Genomic DNA, 17,739 nt, shown 5'->3' with positions numbered 1-17,739 from the left:
GTAGCTGCTGCTAGGGTTTTAACGGCCACAGAATTTCTGAGTCACCAGTCTGCCTTCACACTTGGTAAGAAGCTTAGAAACTGATGTTGAGGTCCTCCCTTAGTTCCTTTTAGCAATATTCCAAAGGGGGAATTTGAACCTGACACTCATCCTGCTGACACTGGAGCTCTCGGGTGCAGAGACAGAAATCTTACAGTTGGCAGGGATGTGTTCCAAGAACAGGCAGAGGGTCCTGGGCTGGGGCAGCTGGCAGGACAGTAGAACGAAGTGTTCCTCAACATGGTCACCCAGTGCACAATGACAGGGGGCCTGAGAATGCATTCCATTTTAGTTGGGTTCAGGTTTCAATTAGCTGAGTATTCAGGCCATCCATATGCTCAGCAAATTGGCATAAAGATTGCTTTTGTGTTTATTGATGTTCCAAAGCTGCAGGGAAGAAATCATGATTTCCATCCTCAGGATTTTGCATTCAGTTAGATGCTGACAGATGAGCTTTCTGACCTCAGGCACTCTCAGAATAGGACCAGAGACTATGCCTTGGGAGGGTGGAGGGAGAAAAGCTCTGTGTTCCTTCAGGGGGATAAACAGTCACCAGAATAGCAAGTGCCAAGGGTTAGTGCATAACCTCATGTGGGGACTGGGGTAAATGGAAAGAGTGAGAGCTACACACACAAATCACATTCTGCTCTAAGTGACTCATCCAGATACCTGGCTGCAGGTGACAGGGTGTGACCAGGCAGGGTGATGGGTGCCAGCCTACTCTTCATCATGTGTCCAGTCCTGGATTAGGTGTTGGGGATCCCTGGGAGAGGGGACAAGAGGGAGACATGGATAAATTATTACCTGTTCTGGGCTATCTGGAGGTGTCGCACAACATAAGGCTCTACGTTCAGACTTCCTTGGTTCAGAAACCTTCCAGAAACCTTCCTTGACAAGTCATTTAGCCTCTCTCTCAGTATGTGCATCTGCAAAACAGGCATAGTAATTCTGGAAACCACTTTTAGGAGATGGTTAGTAGTAGCAGTGAGGTCAGAGCACAGCACTGCCCATGTGCAGCACCCAGTTAAGGCAGCCCTTTCTATCATTCATGGAGACACAGGGCTTGTTGGGCCCAGAGCAGGTATCCCCCCTCTGACACTGTCTCCTTCGTGTGGCAGGGGACAAGTGGAGCAGATGGCAAGGGAGCGAGACAAGGCGAGGCAGGACCTGGAGAAAGCTGAGAAGAGGAACCTGGAGTTTGTGCAAGAGATGGATGACTGTCACTCTGCCCTAGAGCATCTCACGGAGAAGAAGATCCAGTAGGTCTCGCAGTCATACCCAAGTGCAGAGACATGGCTTCTCAGCAGCTGGGCCATGATTCCCCGGCTCTGGCCAAGGGTGGGTGGTGGATGTGGGTCTGCCACTAGCTGAGGCCATGGTCATGAACATGGTGGAGCTCAGGCCCTCCTCACCTGAGCCAGGAGAAATCTAGAAGGTGCACCTCTGGGGATGTCCTTCCTTGAAATAAGAGGTGTGCATTTAAAATAGTAGCCTTGCTCTTTATGATGTGAGGTCATGGTGCAGGGGCATCCAGCTATGTGTGCCTATGGGCTGCAGGGAAAATTCCTATCCTCCGCTTTACTTATGGGGTCTGTCCCACCCAAACTGTGTCTTCTGTGTGTACCTGTGGCTAGTGACATGGATGAATGTTTTGAGAGAGGGCTGGTGAATGGTTTTAGAACCTGTTGAAAGGAGGTTAATATGGTAGAAGCCCAGAGCCCAAAACGTGACTTCAAGTATTGTAAGTTATGATGAGTTAAACAGATCCCTGGTGAGCGGTTTGCTCCATCAGTCACGCTGGTGGCTGGACAGATCAGAGGAAAGGATTTCTGATCTTTTTTTTATGGACACAAAGCCCACTCTCTGGTTTATTAGCCAAAATGTGAAGAAATCCAGCCCCTGAGGATCTCCCAGGCTGGAGCAGGCAAAGAGGAGATTTTCACCCCACTCTGGTGTACAGTCTATGCTAGGCATCCCTAGCAGAGCTTAGCTGGTTATTCACTTTCTCAAAGCTTTTGTCACTTGAAGGTGTCTCCTCAAGTATAGCAAAGGGTGTGTGCTGCGGAAAAACCAGTGTGGTACACTCAGCTTTTGGCAGTGCTACTGGTGGGGGCACAGGAGGGCTGCCAGCCTCCCCTCCTCATTCTCCCTCAACAGCCCTTGCTGTGATCCTGGGTGGACAGAGTCCTTGAGGTTCCTCATCTGTGAAATGGGAATGGTGAAAGACCATCCTCTGCACAGGAGGGCACAGGTCAGTGTTTTCGAGCTCTTAACAGGTCCTGGTGCATGCAGCCACTGGGCACATCTCATGCCTATGGGTTAGTGGAGAGTGGGCCTCTGCGAAATGTATGAGAAAGAGAAGTAATAACTCACGTGGCATGTATGGTTTCAGCAAGCAGATGTCTGAGAGCTTATGACAAGCCATCTCATTCCTGTGCCTCTGGGATGTTGTCTCTCCCTGTCTTGTGTGGTTGTAGCATTTGAAGGTAACACTTTTCTTACACCAGCCCTATTGGCAGTGTGTGTGGGTCTTGTAGCGTGATGTACATGAAGCCCCTTTTACATGGCCCTGGCTGGGCAGCAAAATAGCCTTCACAGGGACATTTACCTGCCCCCATCTGCCTTACTGCAGGCTTCTGAGCACCATCCCTAGAAAGGCTTGCTCCTGTCATGCCTGGGGACTATCACAGTCAGTTACAAAGCCCTTACCCCAGGGCCTTGTGGCTCACACTGGGAGGGATTGGAGGTATCCTGGGGTGCAGCCAGCTTTCCTGGGCTCTGCAGGTCTTGTAGGTGGCCACAGCAGATGGGGGCTTTCATGACCACACGGGGCCAGTCCAACTAAACAGTGGGGTTGAAGCCCAAGAGCCCATTCCAGTTTATCTTCGCCAGAGACACAGTGTCCCTCCACTGTGCAGCCAGAGATCTCGGGGTTGAGGAGCCGATCGGCCCTCCAGGAAGGAGCTTCTGGCCTGTGAAACTACTGTTATTGTTGTGGTGCTCCTGTTGTATGCCAAGTGTCACCTGAGTTACCAGCCATAGTTACCCCAAACAGGCCATTTTAGCCCCATTTTTCAGCTAAAGAAACTGAGGCTTGCAGCAGTGCAGTAGCTTGCCTGTAATCATGCAACAAGTGTGGTCCAAAATTTGAAGCCAGGTCTCCTCTCTCTTTGTCCTGTACTGTCCCCAAGATAAGAGAGTGTGAGGCCCTGGCCTGCCATGTATTAGAAGTGTGAGAACAGACCATTATGCAGGAGGAGCACTGCAGGGTAGAGAGCTCATCACCTTCCCAGGCTGGGGTCACCTGGAGTCACATATTGCTAACCTAGGTTAGCACATGAGCCCCATCAGCTCACCTTCCCACAGGACCCTTGTACTCAGGGATCCAAGGGAGAGTTGTGGCTGTTACTCCTAGTCTGTGAGGGAGCAGGCTCTGCATGGAGCAGAGCCACACATCTGAGTCTATGGGACTCTAGAATCGCCCTTTCCTTCCTGGGGGTGGCTGGGGAAGGCTGAATGCAGCAGGCTGAGATCCTCGTCTGCTCACCATTGGATGTCCACACCTACTTCTGCCTGGTGTGGAGAAGGAGTATGCGGGGTGCCTGGGTGGCGCAGTCGGTTAAGCGTCCGACTTCAGCCAGGTCGCGATCTCGCGGTCCGTGAGTTCGAGCCCCGCGTCAGGCTCTGGGCTGATGGCTCGGAGCCTGGAGCCTGTTTCCGATTCTCTGTCTCCCTCTCTCTCTGCCCCTCCCCCGTTCATGCTCTGTCTCTCTCTGTCCGAAAAATAAATAAACGTTGAAAAAAAAATTAAAAAAAAAAAAAAAAGAGAAGGAGTATGCAAGAGATGGTGTCAAGGGGCATGAGTGTGAGAGAGTACATGTCCGTGTGTACAAGTGTGCACACATGCATACTCACTTCCAACACTCCTGCACAAAAGACTCTCCCAAGATAACGGGAATGTTCAGGAAACCCAAACATTAAGGATCCTTTCACCAAATTTTCAAAAATACTTCCAATCAAACCTGAGAAAAATAAATAAACATGGTTTTATAAGGAGGTGTCAGTAAGGCCGAAGAGCCCAGGGTGGGGAGACTGGCAATGGACACCTTGACTTCTGTGTGGATGTGCTGACTGTGGCCTTGCTGAGCCTCCCTTATCTCAGTGTGGAGCATGGGTGGTGTTTATCACAAAGGAGCGTTTAGTTAGGAAATAACTGCAGTTTGTCTCTTGTCAGCAATTGACTGTCTCTGTTCAGCTGATTCCCTTGTGGCATCCAGCCGCAAGCTGCCCCGCTCACCCCTTCTTGCTGAGCGTGTTCCTGCAGGTGGAATTAGAATGTTCAGAGTGTGGGTGCCTGGGTGGCTCAGTTGGTTGGGTGACCGACTTTGGCTCAGGTCATGATCTCACAGTTTGTGAGTTTAAGCCCCGCATCGGGCTCTGTGTTGACAGCTCAGAGCCTGGAACCTGCTTTGTATTTTGTGTCTCCCCCTCTCTCTGCCCCCTCCCCTGCTCACACTCTGTGTCTCTCTGTCTCTCAATAATAAATAAACATTAAAAAAAAAAAAAAAGAATGTTCAGAGTGTTGGTTCTTGTAGCTACAGATGTAGGATTTTGCTCACCTGTCATAGCCTCCTTAGTTCCCTGACTTCACAAAATAGGATATGAGGTCAGCATGGGTTTCCACAGAGTGAGACTATTACTGCAAATTAGGAGCTGAAGGAACCTTGGAAGAAGCCAACAGAGCTTTTTTCCTTTCTCAGTACCTCCCCTTTCCTCCTCATGGCTCTTCTAACAGTGTGTTGTTAGACTCACTACTGACTTGGAGACTTGGGATCCCACCTGAGCAGGAGTGGGACTGATCTGGCACCACTGAGATCTTGAGTTGAAGCCTCACTGGGACCCTGGGTGAGAGGGGCCCACAGGGACCTCTCTAGACTCTGGAGCAGTCTGACTCCCACACAACCTTCCTCTGCTGACAGCCTATACTGCAACCTCCCAGCCCTTGGTTAATATTATTCACAGGAGAAAACTCCTTTTTCAAGAATTGTGTCCAAGAGCTAAATGTAAATTGATTTGAGATGATCAGTTTGAGTAACGGAAAACTGATTTGCTTCAGTCACAGTGTGCTAGGCTTGATTCTCTCCTAACCATATGGGAATAATTTTATGATGTCCTTCCTGGGGTCAGAGAATCACAAACTCAAAAACCTTATCTTGCATTTTGCCCCATGAGTACTGGAGCATTATCAGGAATTTCTAGAAGAGGCTTTTATGGCTGTATTTGGTTTTTCTTAACTGCAAAAGTAATAAATGATACACATTCATTATAGAAAATGCAAGTAAGTAAAAATAAACGCAGAAGTTTCACCCAGAGATTATCACTCCTGACATTTTTTTTTAATTTTTTTTTTTAACGTTTATTTATTTTTGAGACAGAGAGAGACAGAGCATGAACGGGGGAGGGGCAGAGAGAGAGGGAGACACAGAATCGGAAGCAGGCTCCAGGCTCTGAGCCATCAGCCCAGAGCCCGACGCAGGGCTCGAACTCACGGACTGTGAGATCGTGACCTGAGCTGAAATCGGACGCTTAACCGACTGAGCCACCCAGGCGCCCCATTCCTGACATTTTTTATGTCATTCACTTTTTTTTCCCATGTACCTAATTATTTACAAATGGTATTATATCACATATGCTTTTGTCATGGCCACAGAGCATCCTGTTATGTGGGTCTACCATATCTTATTTATCCATTTTCCTTTTGCTGGATATTTCACAAGTTTTTAAAGAGTGGAGTGGTATGGTCAAATAAGTATTTTTTAAAAACTACCCCAAAAGTTTGTGGAGTGTTACATTAGCTAGATTCATCTTACTGTTTTCCCCTAAGTAACAGCTCCCCTTCCTCCATTTCCTTTCCCTCCATTTCTTTCCTTAAAGTTTTGGGATGAGAACGAAAGTCCAGACTGTCTAGAGGGGCTGGAGGACAAGCCCCCAGTGTTCTCTTCTTATTATTTTTTTTTTAATTTTTTTTTAACAGTTATTCATTTTTGAGGGACAGAGAGAGAGACAGAGCATGAGCAGGGAAGGGGCAGAGAGAGGGAGACACAGAACCTGAAACAGGCTCCAGGCTCTGCGCTGTCAGCACAGAGCCCGACGTGGGGCTCGAACCCACAAACTGCAAGATCCTGACCTGAGCCGAAGTTGGACACTCAACCGACTGAGCCACCCAGGCGTCCCTCAGTGTTCTCTTCTTAATTATTAATGTTGCCAAGCCCTCTGCTGAAGTACAAGTTTTGCTCATCTTCAGCCTAGAGAGACTTGGTTTGAGAGATCCTGCTAAGTGGTTGTTTTAGTGATAAAACTAAGATTTGGCACTTTTTTCTGCTGATAGAACTGGTTCTTTAAAAAGAGTAAGGCAGAAACAGGTGAAAAAAAATGCCTCCTACCTTGTCCTCTGATTGCTTTGGGATTCACTGTCCCCAGGTTTTATGTTGCCTGAGTCCTGCACTAGAGGCTTACTTTTGTGCGCATTTGGTTATCCAAGGCATTTGATGGCTGCTGTGGTGTGGAAGGCGGCTGAAAGGCAGAGGGCATCAGAGAGGTGTACTCCCAGAAAGCATTCGCTAGCTCACTCCAGAGGGTCCAGGGACCTGCTTGCTTCCCTTGTCACCTTCCCCAGCCCTGAGTGGGGCATCCACCACCAGACCCAGGGTAGGGCAGGATTTAAAGCAGGGCCCCTACCCTTACAAGATCTGCAGCTTAGCTGAGGTTCAGTGACCCCTTCTGTCAAGCAGGAACAATGGAGTATCAGACAGTGTGGCCAAGTGCTGTGGGCTGGAAGGTTCCAAGGAAGAAAGGCCATGTTGCTTGGGAGATGTCCCTGGAGAGACGGGGGTCAGTATGGGCCTAGGCGGTGCCCCTTGGGACCCAACATGACATATTCCTTGTGTACCATGCAGACACCTGGAGCAGGGATACCGGGAAAGGCTGAGCCTCCTGCGGTCTGAGGTGGAGAGGGAACGTGAGCTGCTCTGGGAGCAGACCTGCAGGCAGACAGCTGTGCTGGAGAAGGACCTGGAGCGTCTGCGGGGCGAGGAGGCCAACCTACGTGGGAAGCTGACTCTGGCGCTGAAGGTAGGTGGGGAGCTTTGTCTCCCTAGGACATCCTGCATGGAAAGACATGAGGTTGCCTGAGGGTCCATCCTCCCACATCCCACATTTTCCTGGTCAGGGACTGAATACCTCCTAGTGACCTTATTACATTTCTGTGGGAGGGAAATGCCTGCGATTTCCAACTAAGGAACATTTGCTGCAGCCACAAAGATAGGACATTTCTCAGCCAAAGCAAGAAGGGTCCTGGCTTTTCCACAAGACGCATTACTCCTTCCTTCTCTCTGGTTGTGGGGGCACCAGGACAGGTTGAGACCTGTGGGGCTCTTACTCTCTGCTCTGGTTCAGGAGGATGATGGTCATGGAGGGTCAGTGGCGGCGGCCAACTTTGCTGCACACCCTGGAAACCAGAGCATCTGTGGGGTCAGCCAAAGACCAAAACCTAAAGCCCACTCTTTGGGAGTCCTGGGTGTGTGGTCTGAAGCAGAGGGAGTTTTCTGGGCTTTGGTGAGTGTCCTGTGATCCACAGCCACCCAGCATTTGATTCCATCCAGTGAGGTGTTCCCTGGTCCATCCTCTGCTCCTGCCTTCCTCTTCTTTTCCTAACTCAGAGCCTGCAGATTCTTTCCACATCTGCCTGGTCTCTGTCTGCCTGGGGGAGAAGCTGGGCCCTTGCCCACACCGTGTCCTTACTGCTCTTCTCCATGATTTTCCATGTCTGTGGGCTCTGCCTTCCTCCCCTGCTGGACATCTGAACTATAAGTGTGTAGTTTCAAATCCCTCATTCAGAAAACAGCTCAGAAAGGATTGCCCCCAGCCTCTTGTGTTACTCATAGCCTTCTTGAGCACTGGGGATGGGAGAAGTAAGAGCAGTGAAGAAAGCGACGAGCACTGGTGAGGGGTTCTGTGGGGTTGGTTCCCCAGCACAGCCTCCTCTCCTGCAAGCAGTGAGCAGCAGACACCTGCATTTGCAGGTTTCTTCCCTGATTGGGAGTGCTGCTGGGAATAAGTTTTTGATCCAGAGGGGAGATAAGCTGCTGACAGCTCTGTCCTCCACTCCCAAAGCCCGGTGAACTGCTGGTTTTTGTCTTGTAGGAAAACAGTCGATTACAGAAGGAGATTATTGAAGTGGTGGAAAAGCTTTCGGAATCAGAGAAGCTGGTCTTGAAATTGCAGAATGACCTGGAATTTGTGTTGAAGGATAAGGCAAGTCCTTTTGCTGATTCTGAGTCTCTGGTTACTGGGTAAAAAGTGTCAGGGACTTGAATCCATAGGTGACTGAATTCTGTTTTTTCTTACTTAAATTCCAGAATGGAGAGAAAAATCAGCAGATTGACCTTCCTTCTGTTTTCTTCCTCTTCATTGCAGTGCAGGGGTACTAATCTTTTAGTGACAGAGCCAGGGCTCACCAGCACCATGTGTACAGACCCCAGTGATAGGTTCTCAGTGGTGGGGGGCACAGAAGAGAGCTCCATGCCCACCATGAGGCCCTCCATCTGGCCCTGCCCATCACTTTGGGAGAAGGAGGGGAGTGGAGGTGCTGCATGGAGAGGTCCAGTCAGGGGGCATCCCAGGCAGCTGAGGTAGGAATGCACCCCAGACTCCAGTTAAGAGTATGACCACCTTCCATAAATTCAGAGCATCCTTCTGCCTTGAGATATTTTAAATGAAGGGAGGGAGGAGGAGGAGGGATGGAAGGCTGTACCTAGAGATGCTGAGCCTAGTGGGAGGAACATGATGGGGTGACAGCACACAATCTACCTGGTCTGAGGTCCTATCATTTTTCTGTGTGGGTCTGACTTTCAGCTGGAGCCACAGAGTACAGAGCTCCTGGCCCAGGAGGAGCGGTTTATAGAGGTCCTAAAGGAGTACGAGCTCAAGTGCCGGGTATGTGCCCCACCTGGCCCCCTTTGCTATCCCAAGCCATCACATTTACTTTGTCTTGCACTGTGACATTGCTTTTGTCTTTGGTGCATGGGGTCTTCATGCACCCCTGCCCTGAACCATCCAGCCCACTTTACAGCAAGGGCAATGGTGCTGGGGAAGGTTCTGAGAGCTTGGCCCTCCAGAGATCTGGTGCCAGAAGGCTGCGCAGCCTTCTCCTGGCTGTGCTTGCTAAGAGTGGGGTGTTAGAGCCCATGAGATGGGTGGATGGTGCAAGTTATCAGGGTCTGACTGGTTCACACCTGGGTGGTAGTGTGTAGGCCTCATACTTCACCCTCCTGCCTGGGAGTGGCCTGTCATTCATAGTGGCCCACATTCCTGACCTCCACATGAAGGATAGTCCAGTATGGGTCAGCAGGAGCATCCGTGTATGAGCAGAGCAAGTGGAGCCTGTGATCTCAGCCTGTGTTCTACTAATGGATCCTCCCAAGTTTCATGTTCTTCAAGGAGAGGTGACCCAACTTGCCTGTGTGGTGCCCATGCTGAGCCCCCCACAGGCTGGCCAAGGCTGATAGACTGGCACCAGTTCTGAAGCCCCCCTCAGTGTTTCCAGGCACCATGCAGGTAGCCAAACCTACCAAGGGCCATCCATTAGTTAGAGACACCGCAGAGCAAGGCATAGGTGGTGAACAATAGGTCAGTGGTGCTGAAACGTATCACACCCCTGTTACACTCTTAAAATGATCCAGGACCCCAACAGATAAAACATTATTGTTTGTTATTAAGGGTCTATGATCAATTCACTTCTTAATGATCTCCCTCCAAATTAAAGTCAGAATTGACTTTGTTCCTGCTGTACATTGCTTTGGCAACACCAGAGGATAAAGGTGAGCCCATGCTGTTCTGGAGTGTGACGTGACCCACTGTTTCCTGCCCTGTGCTCTTTTCCTCTGCTCCAAACCCCGATGCCAGGGTACCCTCCTGAAATCCTGTGTTTGTCAGCTGTGTCACCCTCCTCCTGAACCTCCTGGTGTCATGTGTTAGGGTCTGTTGTGCAGGTGGGATTGCAGTCACATGTTGTGTTTCCTCCCTCCCTTTAAGCTTGTTGCCTGGACTTAGAGCCTGTAACTAATCATCAGTTAACACGTTACTTTAGTCCACTGAATCTTTCAAACACCCATAAATCCATCTTTCTTTCATGGGACTCTGTTACTAATTTCACTTTTGGTTCTTAAAATTTGACTTCTTGAAACATCAGAAATATTGAACATATTAGTGTTAATCTATTCAGATATTTGCTTTTTTCCATTTTTAAAAATATTTTTGATTGTTTCACAGTAACATTTAGAGCATTAAGAAAACTTTTCATTGGAAAATAATTTCTAATACATGAAGTTACAAAAGTGAAAACAGTGGCAGGGACACCTGGATACCTTTTGCCCATATTCACCTGTTGTTTACATTTTACTCCATGTGCTCGTTGCATGTTTGCTCACTTGTGTGCTGTGTATGGATGTGAATATGTATACACAGTTATTTTCTGAACATCTCAGGGTGAGTGCATCACGGGGCCACTCCACCCCTCTACACTCAGTACACATTTCGGAAGAACAGGCTTAGTCCTGCTTCCTTGCAGTGGTGTGCATGTGCACAGAGTTGATTGTTCAGTGTTCAGGAGTTTTGCCAGCTTCTTGCTAAACCTTGGATAGCTTGAAATCAGCTCTTGTGAGAGTTATTTACACCACAGAAATGTGCAAAAGCCAGAAATCTGGGCTTTTCTTCCGGAAGACCCAGCTTCCCATTCCACCTAACTGTGACACACTTATTAACTTCATGATTCCCACAGATACAATACCTTAACCTGCTGGTTGTATTTCAGTTTTGTTAGTTAACCTACAGGATCCATTGTAGGGTCAGATGTTGCCTTTAGTTGTCTGTGTAAGGTTCCTTCAGTCTGAAACATTATGTCTTAGGCTGTTCGGGCTGCTACAACAAAAACGTCATAGATGGGGAAATTATAAACCAGATTTAGTTCCCACAGTTCTGGAGGTGGTGTTACTGAACTCAAGTGGGCCTGCTCCTTTGGTGAGATGCAGACAGAGACTACGCCAGTGGAGCTGCCTCACAAGCTTGCTTTATTTGTAGGAATAGGGAGATAATGGGGAGTAATTAAAACAGCCAAACAAGGGAAAGCAGCAGGCTCCTTTTACTAGGGCTCGGGATCAATATTCACAGAGGGATTTTCACATTATAATGAGGCTGAGGTAACTGTCCATCACTTTTTTTTTTTAATATAATTTATTGACAAATTGGTTGCCATACAACACCCAGTGCTCATCCCAACAAGTGCCCTCCTCCATGCCCATCACACACCTCTCTCCCACCCCCTCAGTTTGTTCTCAGTATACAAGAGTCTCTTATGGTTTGCCTCCCACCCTCTCTGTAACTTTTATTTTCCCTTTCCCCTCCCCCATGGTCTTCTGTTAAGTTTCTCAAGATGCACTTATGAGTGAAAACATGGTATCTATCTTTCTCTGACTGACTTATTTCACTTTGCATGATATCTTCTAGTTCCATCCATGTTGCTGCAAATGGCCAGATTTCATTCTTTCTCATTGCCAAGTAGTATTCCATTGTATATATAAACTACATCTTCTTTATCCATTCGTCAGTTGATGGACATTTAGGCTCTTTCCATAATTTGGCTATTGTTGAAAGTGCTGCTGTCTGCACTCTGGCCTCCTCAAGTTTTGTTTTTTGTTTTTGGTTTTTTGTTTTTGTTTTTTTTTTTCTGATTGATTGATTGACTGATTGTGAGGATGAGCCCGGGAAGGGCAGAGACGGAGAGACAGAATCCCAACCAGGCTGTACACTGTTAGTGCTGAGCCCGACATGGGGCTTGATCTCATAAACCGTGAGTTCATGACCTGAGCTGAAATCAAGTGGGATACATAACTGACTGGGCCACCCAGGCACCCCAGTGTTTCTTTTTCTAGCAGTTTGTTAGTTTGTTTTTAAAATTTTTTTAAAGTTCATTTTGAGAGAGATGGAGACCTCAGGCGCCAGTGGGAGGGAGAGGGGCAGAGAGAGAAGGAGGCAGAGAATTCCAAGCAGGCTCTGTGCTGTCAGCCAGCACAGAGCCCGATGCGGGCTTGAACCCACAAAACTGTGAGATCATGACCTGAGCCGAAAACAAGAGTCAGACACTCAGTCAGTTAAGCATCTGACTTTGGCTCAGGTCATGATTGCACGGTTTGTGAGTTTGAGCCCCTCATGTGGGGCTCTGTGCTGACAGCTTGGAGCCTGAAGCCTGCTTCAGATTCTGTGTCTCCCTCTCTCTCTGTCTCTCTCTCTCAAAAATAAGCATTAAAAAAATAAAAAATAAAATAAAGTAAAATAAAATAAAATAAAATAAAATAAAAGGTGAGATTGACAGCTAGGCAGAATAGGAATTTAGTTCCTAAAAGGTAAGACAGGCAGAAGCTTCTACTAGAAATTCCCTTAGCTCGGAGTCAGGCTTGTGGTTTGGTATTGGGTGAGAGCTCTCTTCCTGGTACAGATGGAAAGGCTGCCTCCAAGGGATTTCTCTGGGATGTCGAACAACAGGGCACTAATCCCTCATGACCCAAGGGTTCTAGTAGACCTCATGATCCTATCACCTCCCAAAGTTCCGGCCTCCAAAACCATCACCTTGGGTGTTAAATCCTAACAGTCTCCAGCACATTCCCACAGCCTTTTCTTTGTCTCTGACATGGACATATTTTTTTTAATGTTTATTTATTTTTGAGACAGAGAGAGACAGAGCATGAACAGGGGAGGTGCAGAGAGAGAGGGAGACAAAGAATCTGAAACAGGCTCCAGGCTCTGAGCTGTCAGCACAGAGCCCGACGCAGGGCTCGAACTCACGGACCGTGAGATCATGACCTGAGCCGAAGTCAGACGCTTAACCGACCCAGGCACCCCAGACATGGATATTTTTAAAGAGAGATTTTTAAGCATTCTTATTTCGTGTTGTTCTGATATTTCTTTTGTATTAAATTAAGATTATGTGTTCTCAGCCAGTCAGCATAGGTGATGTTAAGGTGTTGCCTAATTTCCCCATTGTATAGTTACTGGTTTTTTTTCTCCCATGCAACTAATAAGCAATCAGTAGGGAGACACTTAAAAATGACATAAACTTCCTGTTCTTCATCAAAATTTTCCCTGGATTTAATATCCAATTGGATAGTATCCAGTCTTTACCATGATGGCTGCAAAATAATGATTTCCCAAGCCCAGCACCCATTCTGCATCTATCAGTTGGCCCTTGGTGTTCTCCTATAAGCCATAGGCGTCCTGTTCCTCTGCTCTTTGCTACTGGAGGGTCACTGCCTCTGGCTAATGGTGTTTTATTTTTATTTATTTTTAATTTTTTATGTTTTATTTTATATTAGAGAGACAGAGAGCACGAGCAGGAGAGGGGCAGGGAGATGGAGACAGAATTCAAAGCAGGCTCCAAGCTGTCAGCACAGAGCCTGATGCGGGGCTCGAACTCATGAGCAGTGAGATCATAACCTGAGCCGAAGTTGGGACACTTAACCAACTAAGCCACCCAGGAGCCCCCCTGGCTAATGGTGTTTTTAGAGTCAGTCTCCAGAGGTAGAGGCAACTTTCAACCTTCCCCGCGGTGTGTCACCCAACCTTTCCAAAGTCACTGCTCTGCGTTTCCCTGTACTTTGTAACCAGGATATTTGTTAGCAGTGAGACTGTGCTTTCCCTTGTTGCCAAATCCTCTCCCTATTTAACTGTCATTTTAGCTTTTTGTTATGTCTTTCTCAATCTTAATTTTGTTGGCGAGGCTGCCTTTGATTAAAGGGGAGTGTGAATGTTAATCAGTGTTCTCTGTGATTTCATGTTTCTGCTGTTGCTTTGGGTGGACACTATAATGGAGGAGTGTGTCCTTGGTCAGACACCCCAAATGCAGATTTTCCCTTCCCTCATTTCCACACTGTTACAGATGGAATGCTTGTGTTTCCTCAAATTCTTATGTTGTAGCTTGTGCTCCCAGTGTGACAATGTTAGGAGGTAGGGCCTTTGGGGACGATTAGGTCATAAGGGTGGAGCCCAGTGAAAGGTATTAGTGATTTGTATAAGGGACCCCAGAGAACTCCCCCATCTGTTCCACCATGGGACAGGAAAAGACCACCAACTACCAACAAGGAAGCCCTCACCAGACACTATATCTGTCAGCACCTTGATCATGGACTTCTAGTCTCAGAACTATGAGAACTAAATTTCTGTTACTTATGAACCCTGTCTGTGGAAATTTGTTATAGAAGCCTGAATGGATTGAGACACACAACAACCCCTAACAGATGCCCCCACCATTGCCCATCTTAGGTAGTTCTTTATCTGCCCCCTCCTTCCCCCACTTATATATATGCATACTCAGGCCCAGCTTGTAGTCCCAGCCAACCTGCTGGCACCATCTTCCTCTCTGGCACTTTCCAGTGCTGCTATTGAAATCCCACCCTCCCCTTGGACCCTTCATGCTGCCATATCAGGGCAATGACCTTGTTGCCTTTCCTGGCTGGTGCAATAACGCCCTATAACTGTCTTTGGCACCCATAGGCACACCCAGTAAATGTGAGTCCATGTGAAAATAAACAGGCACCTGGTTCCTCAGCCCCACCAGACACCCACTGTATAGAGCTGAAGCCCATGGCTGGTGCCTAGGATGGCACATGTCACCCTCATCAGTTAGAACTGAGCACATTCCCTGCTCTGTCTTGAGAGCAAAGAAGTCTATGGCTAGCATAGCACCTAAGAGAACCTGTTTTCTGGTACTGCTGAATTTATGGGATGTGTGTATATTCTCAGAATACTCAATACAAGGTACACATGTAATTTAAAGTTTTTCTGTAGGCATACTGAAACATATAAAAAGAAATAATTTTAGTAACATTTAATCCATTATATCCACACAATTATCATTTCAACATATAATCAATATAAGCAATTTTTTAAGTTTATTTATTTTGACAGAGACAGAGCACAAGTGGGGGGAGGGGCAGAGAGAGGGGGAGAGGAGAGAATCCCAAGCAGGCTCCACAGTCAGTGCAGAGCAAGATGTGGAGCTTGAACTCATGAAACTGTGATATCATGACCTGAGCCAAAATCAAGAGTTGGACACTTAACCGAAAGAGCCACCTAGGCGCCCCAATATAAGCACATTTTTAATGAGATATTTTACATCCTGTTTTTGGAATCCAGTCTTTGAAATTCAGTGTGGATTTTAGGCTACAGCCATGATGGTTCAGACTGACCATACCTGAGCTGCTTGGTGGCCTGTGTGGTGAGCACTGCCATCTTAGATATGCCAAAGCTAGAGCAGCAATGATCACAGGCTGTGTCAGCAACCAGGCTGTGTACATGCTCTGCTCTGCAGACTTGCCCCAAAGCTCTAATTTGCTAGCCCTGCCCTTTTCCCCCCAGAGTTGCTCTTTCCGTCGGGAAACTCTTATATTTGCCCAGGAGCTTCTGAATGAGGTACAATGACCCTTTGTGAAGGGTCTTACAGCATCTATGCAGAACCTGTCCCTTCTCCTGCTGCCTAGAATTGCCAATAAGAGGATTCTTCTCCAGGGGAGATGGAGTTACAGACCAGGCGATGGCCGATAAGACCAGTTTTATGAAGATTAGGTTTATTCAGTGAGAGCTGCTTGGAGAGGAAACTCAAATAGCATTCAAAAACCAGAGAGGAACAAAACTAAAAGGCAACCAACAGAATGGGAAAAGATATTTGCAAATGACATATCGGACAAAGGGCTAGTATCCAAAATCTATAAAGAACACACCAAACTCCGTACCCAAAAAACAAATAATCCAGTGAAGAAATGGGCAGAAAACATGAATAGACACTTCTCTAAAGAAGACATCCAGATGGCCAACAGGCACATGAAAAGATGCTCAACGTTGCTCCTCCTCAGGGAAATACAAATCAAAACCACACTCAGATACTACCTCACACCAGTCGGAGTTGCTAAAATGAACAAATCAGGAGACTACAGATGTTCGTGAGGATATGGAGAAGCAGGAACCCTCTTGCACTGTTGGTGGGAATGCAAACTGGTGCAGCCGCTCTGGAAAACAGTGTGGAGGTTCCTCAAAAAACTAAAACTAGATCTACCCTATGACCCAGCAATAGCACTGCTGGGAATTACCCAAGAGATACAGGAGTGCTGATGCATAGGGGCACTTGTACCCCAGTGTTTATAGCAACACTCTCAACAATTGCCAAATTATGGAAAGATCCTAAATGTCCATCAACTGATGAATGGATAAAGAAGCTGTGGTTTATATACACAATGGAATACTACATAGCAATGAGAAAGAATGAAATATGGCCTTTTGTAGCAACATGGGTGGAACTGGAGAGTGTTATGCTAAATGAAATAAGTCATACAGGGAAAGACAGATACCATGTTTTCACTCCTATGTGGATTCTGAGAAACTTAACAGAAGACCATGGGGGAGGGGAAGGGGAAAAAAAAAGAGGTTAGAGAGGGAGGGAGCCAAAACATAAGAGACTTTAAAAACTGAGAACAAACTGAGGGTTGATGGGGGGTGGGAGGTAGGGGAGGGTGGGTGATGGGTATTGAGGAGGGCACCTGTTGGGATGAGCACTGGGTGTTGTATGGAAACCAATTTGACAATAAATTTAATATTAAAAAAATAAAATAAAAATAAAATAAAATTAAATTAAATTAAAATTTTTAAAAAAAGACAAGACAGAGAGGGATGTGTGGAGCCTTGTGAGAGGTATGCCATGGGCTGGGCCCTGAATCCTCTCCATGTGGCCTTGGATGCACTTTTGGGAGTGTCCCAAAAGAAGAAGATGGCTGAAAGCTGCATCCTTGGAAGACACAGCATCACTTGTGCTATCCTCCAGGTTAGTCAGTCACAGGCCCACCGGGGTTCCAGGGAAGGAGGACTTAGATCCAGAGTCATGAGTGGATGTGGTAACACATGCAGCTGTGGGACCATCTAGGAAGGCAGCTATAAACTCTACCCTTTCTAGCCCTTTAAAAGTCAGATGACAGGGTGTGTTTATTGAGATGTGTTTCATTCAACTGTGGACAAAATTATGCTGGTTATAAATGAGACCCTTCCTCTGAAGCTTTCATGACCCCTCCTCCTCAAATCCCCTCACATCCACCTATGTGCATGCTCACCCACCATCCTTTGTGTTTGACACAGTCATTTTTCTTTGTGGCCCTTGGTCTGAAACACCTGGTATTCTCTTTTCTCAGTAGCTGTAGAAAGAACCCTTGGAAATTCAACAATAGGAAAGGAAAGAATTCCAGGACACATCCCAGATAGTGCTGTCTCACACCCACATCACAACATCATTATGGTCTTAAACCACTAGAGTTTCAAATATTAATGGTTCTCTGTATTTTCTACATTCCTCCTCAATTTCCACTTCAGCCTTTTTTTTTTCTTAGCCCCTCCCGTGTATCCAGTGGTTGAAAGTGGTGCAGAGCATAAGAAAGTCAGGAAGTGGCCCTGAAAGTGGTGCAGAGCATAAGAAAGTCAGGAAGAGCTTTCGTTAGGCTCACCTGTCATTAGGAAGCTAGAATACAGTTTAAGTGTTGTGTGCTGGAAGTCAGGGCCTGACACCTGGCTGCTCCCTGGGCGGGCCAGCTCCATACTGCTGTGCTCCTCACC

At 47.2% G+C, this 17,739-nt stretch overlaps 1 protein-coding gene across 6 annotated transcripts in view; it reads left to right on the top strand.

The window, feature by feature from the left end:
• The window catches only part of NINL (ninein like), a 174,774-nt gene that overhangs the window by 104,709 nt on the left and 52,326 nt on the right, over nt 1-17,739 (top strand). For all 6 annotated transcript variants that reach the window (XM_043604744.1, XM_043604745.1, XM_043604743.1 and 3 more), the window contains exons 10-13: nt 1,158-1,298; nt 6,996-7,170; nt 8,242-8,352; nt 8,953-9,033. In XM_043604744.1, coding sequence (XP_043460679.1) covers nt 1,158-1,298; nt 6,996-7,170; nt 8,242-8,352; nt 8,953-9,033 — 508 coding nt within the window. The remainder of the gene's footprint in view (nt 1-1,157; nt 1,299-6,995; nt 7,171-8,241; nt 8,353-8,952; nt 9,034-17,739) is intronic.

This window comes from Prionailurus bengalensis, chromosome A3 (assembly GCF_016509475.1).
Source record: "Prionailurus bengalensis isolate Pbe53 chromosome A3, Fcat_Pben_1.1_paternal_pri, whole genome shotgun sequence".
Lineage (NCBI taxonomy): Eukaryota > Metazoa > Chordata > Mammalia > Carnivora > Felidae > Prionailurus > Prionailurus bengalensis.
This window is presented reverse-complemented; position numbering and strand designations above follow the sequence as displayed.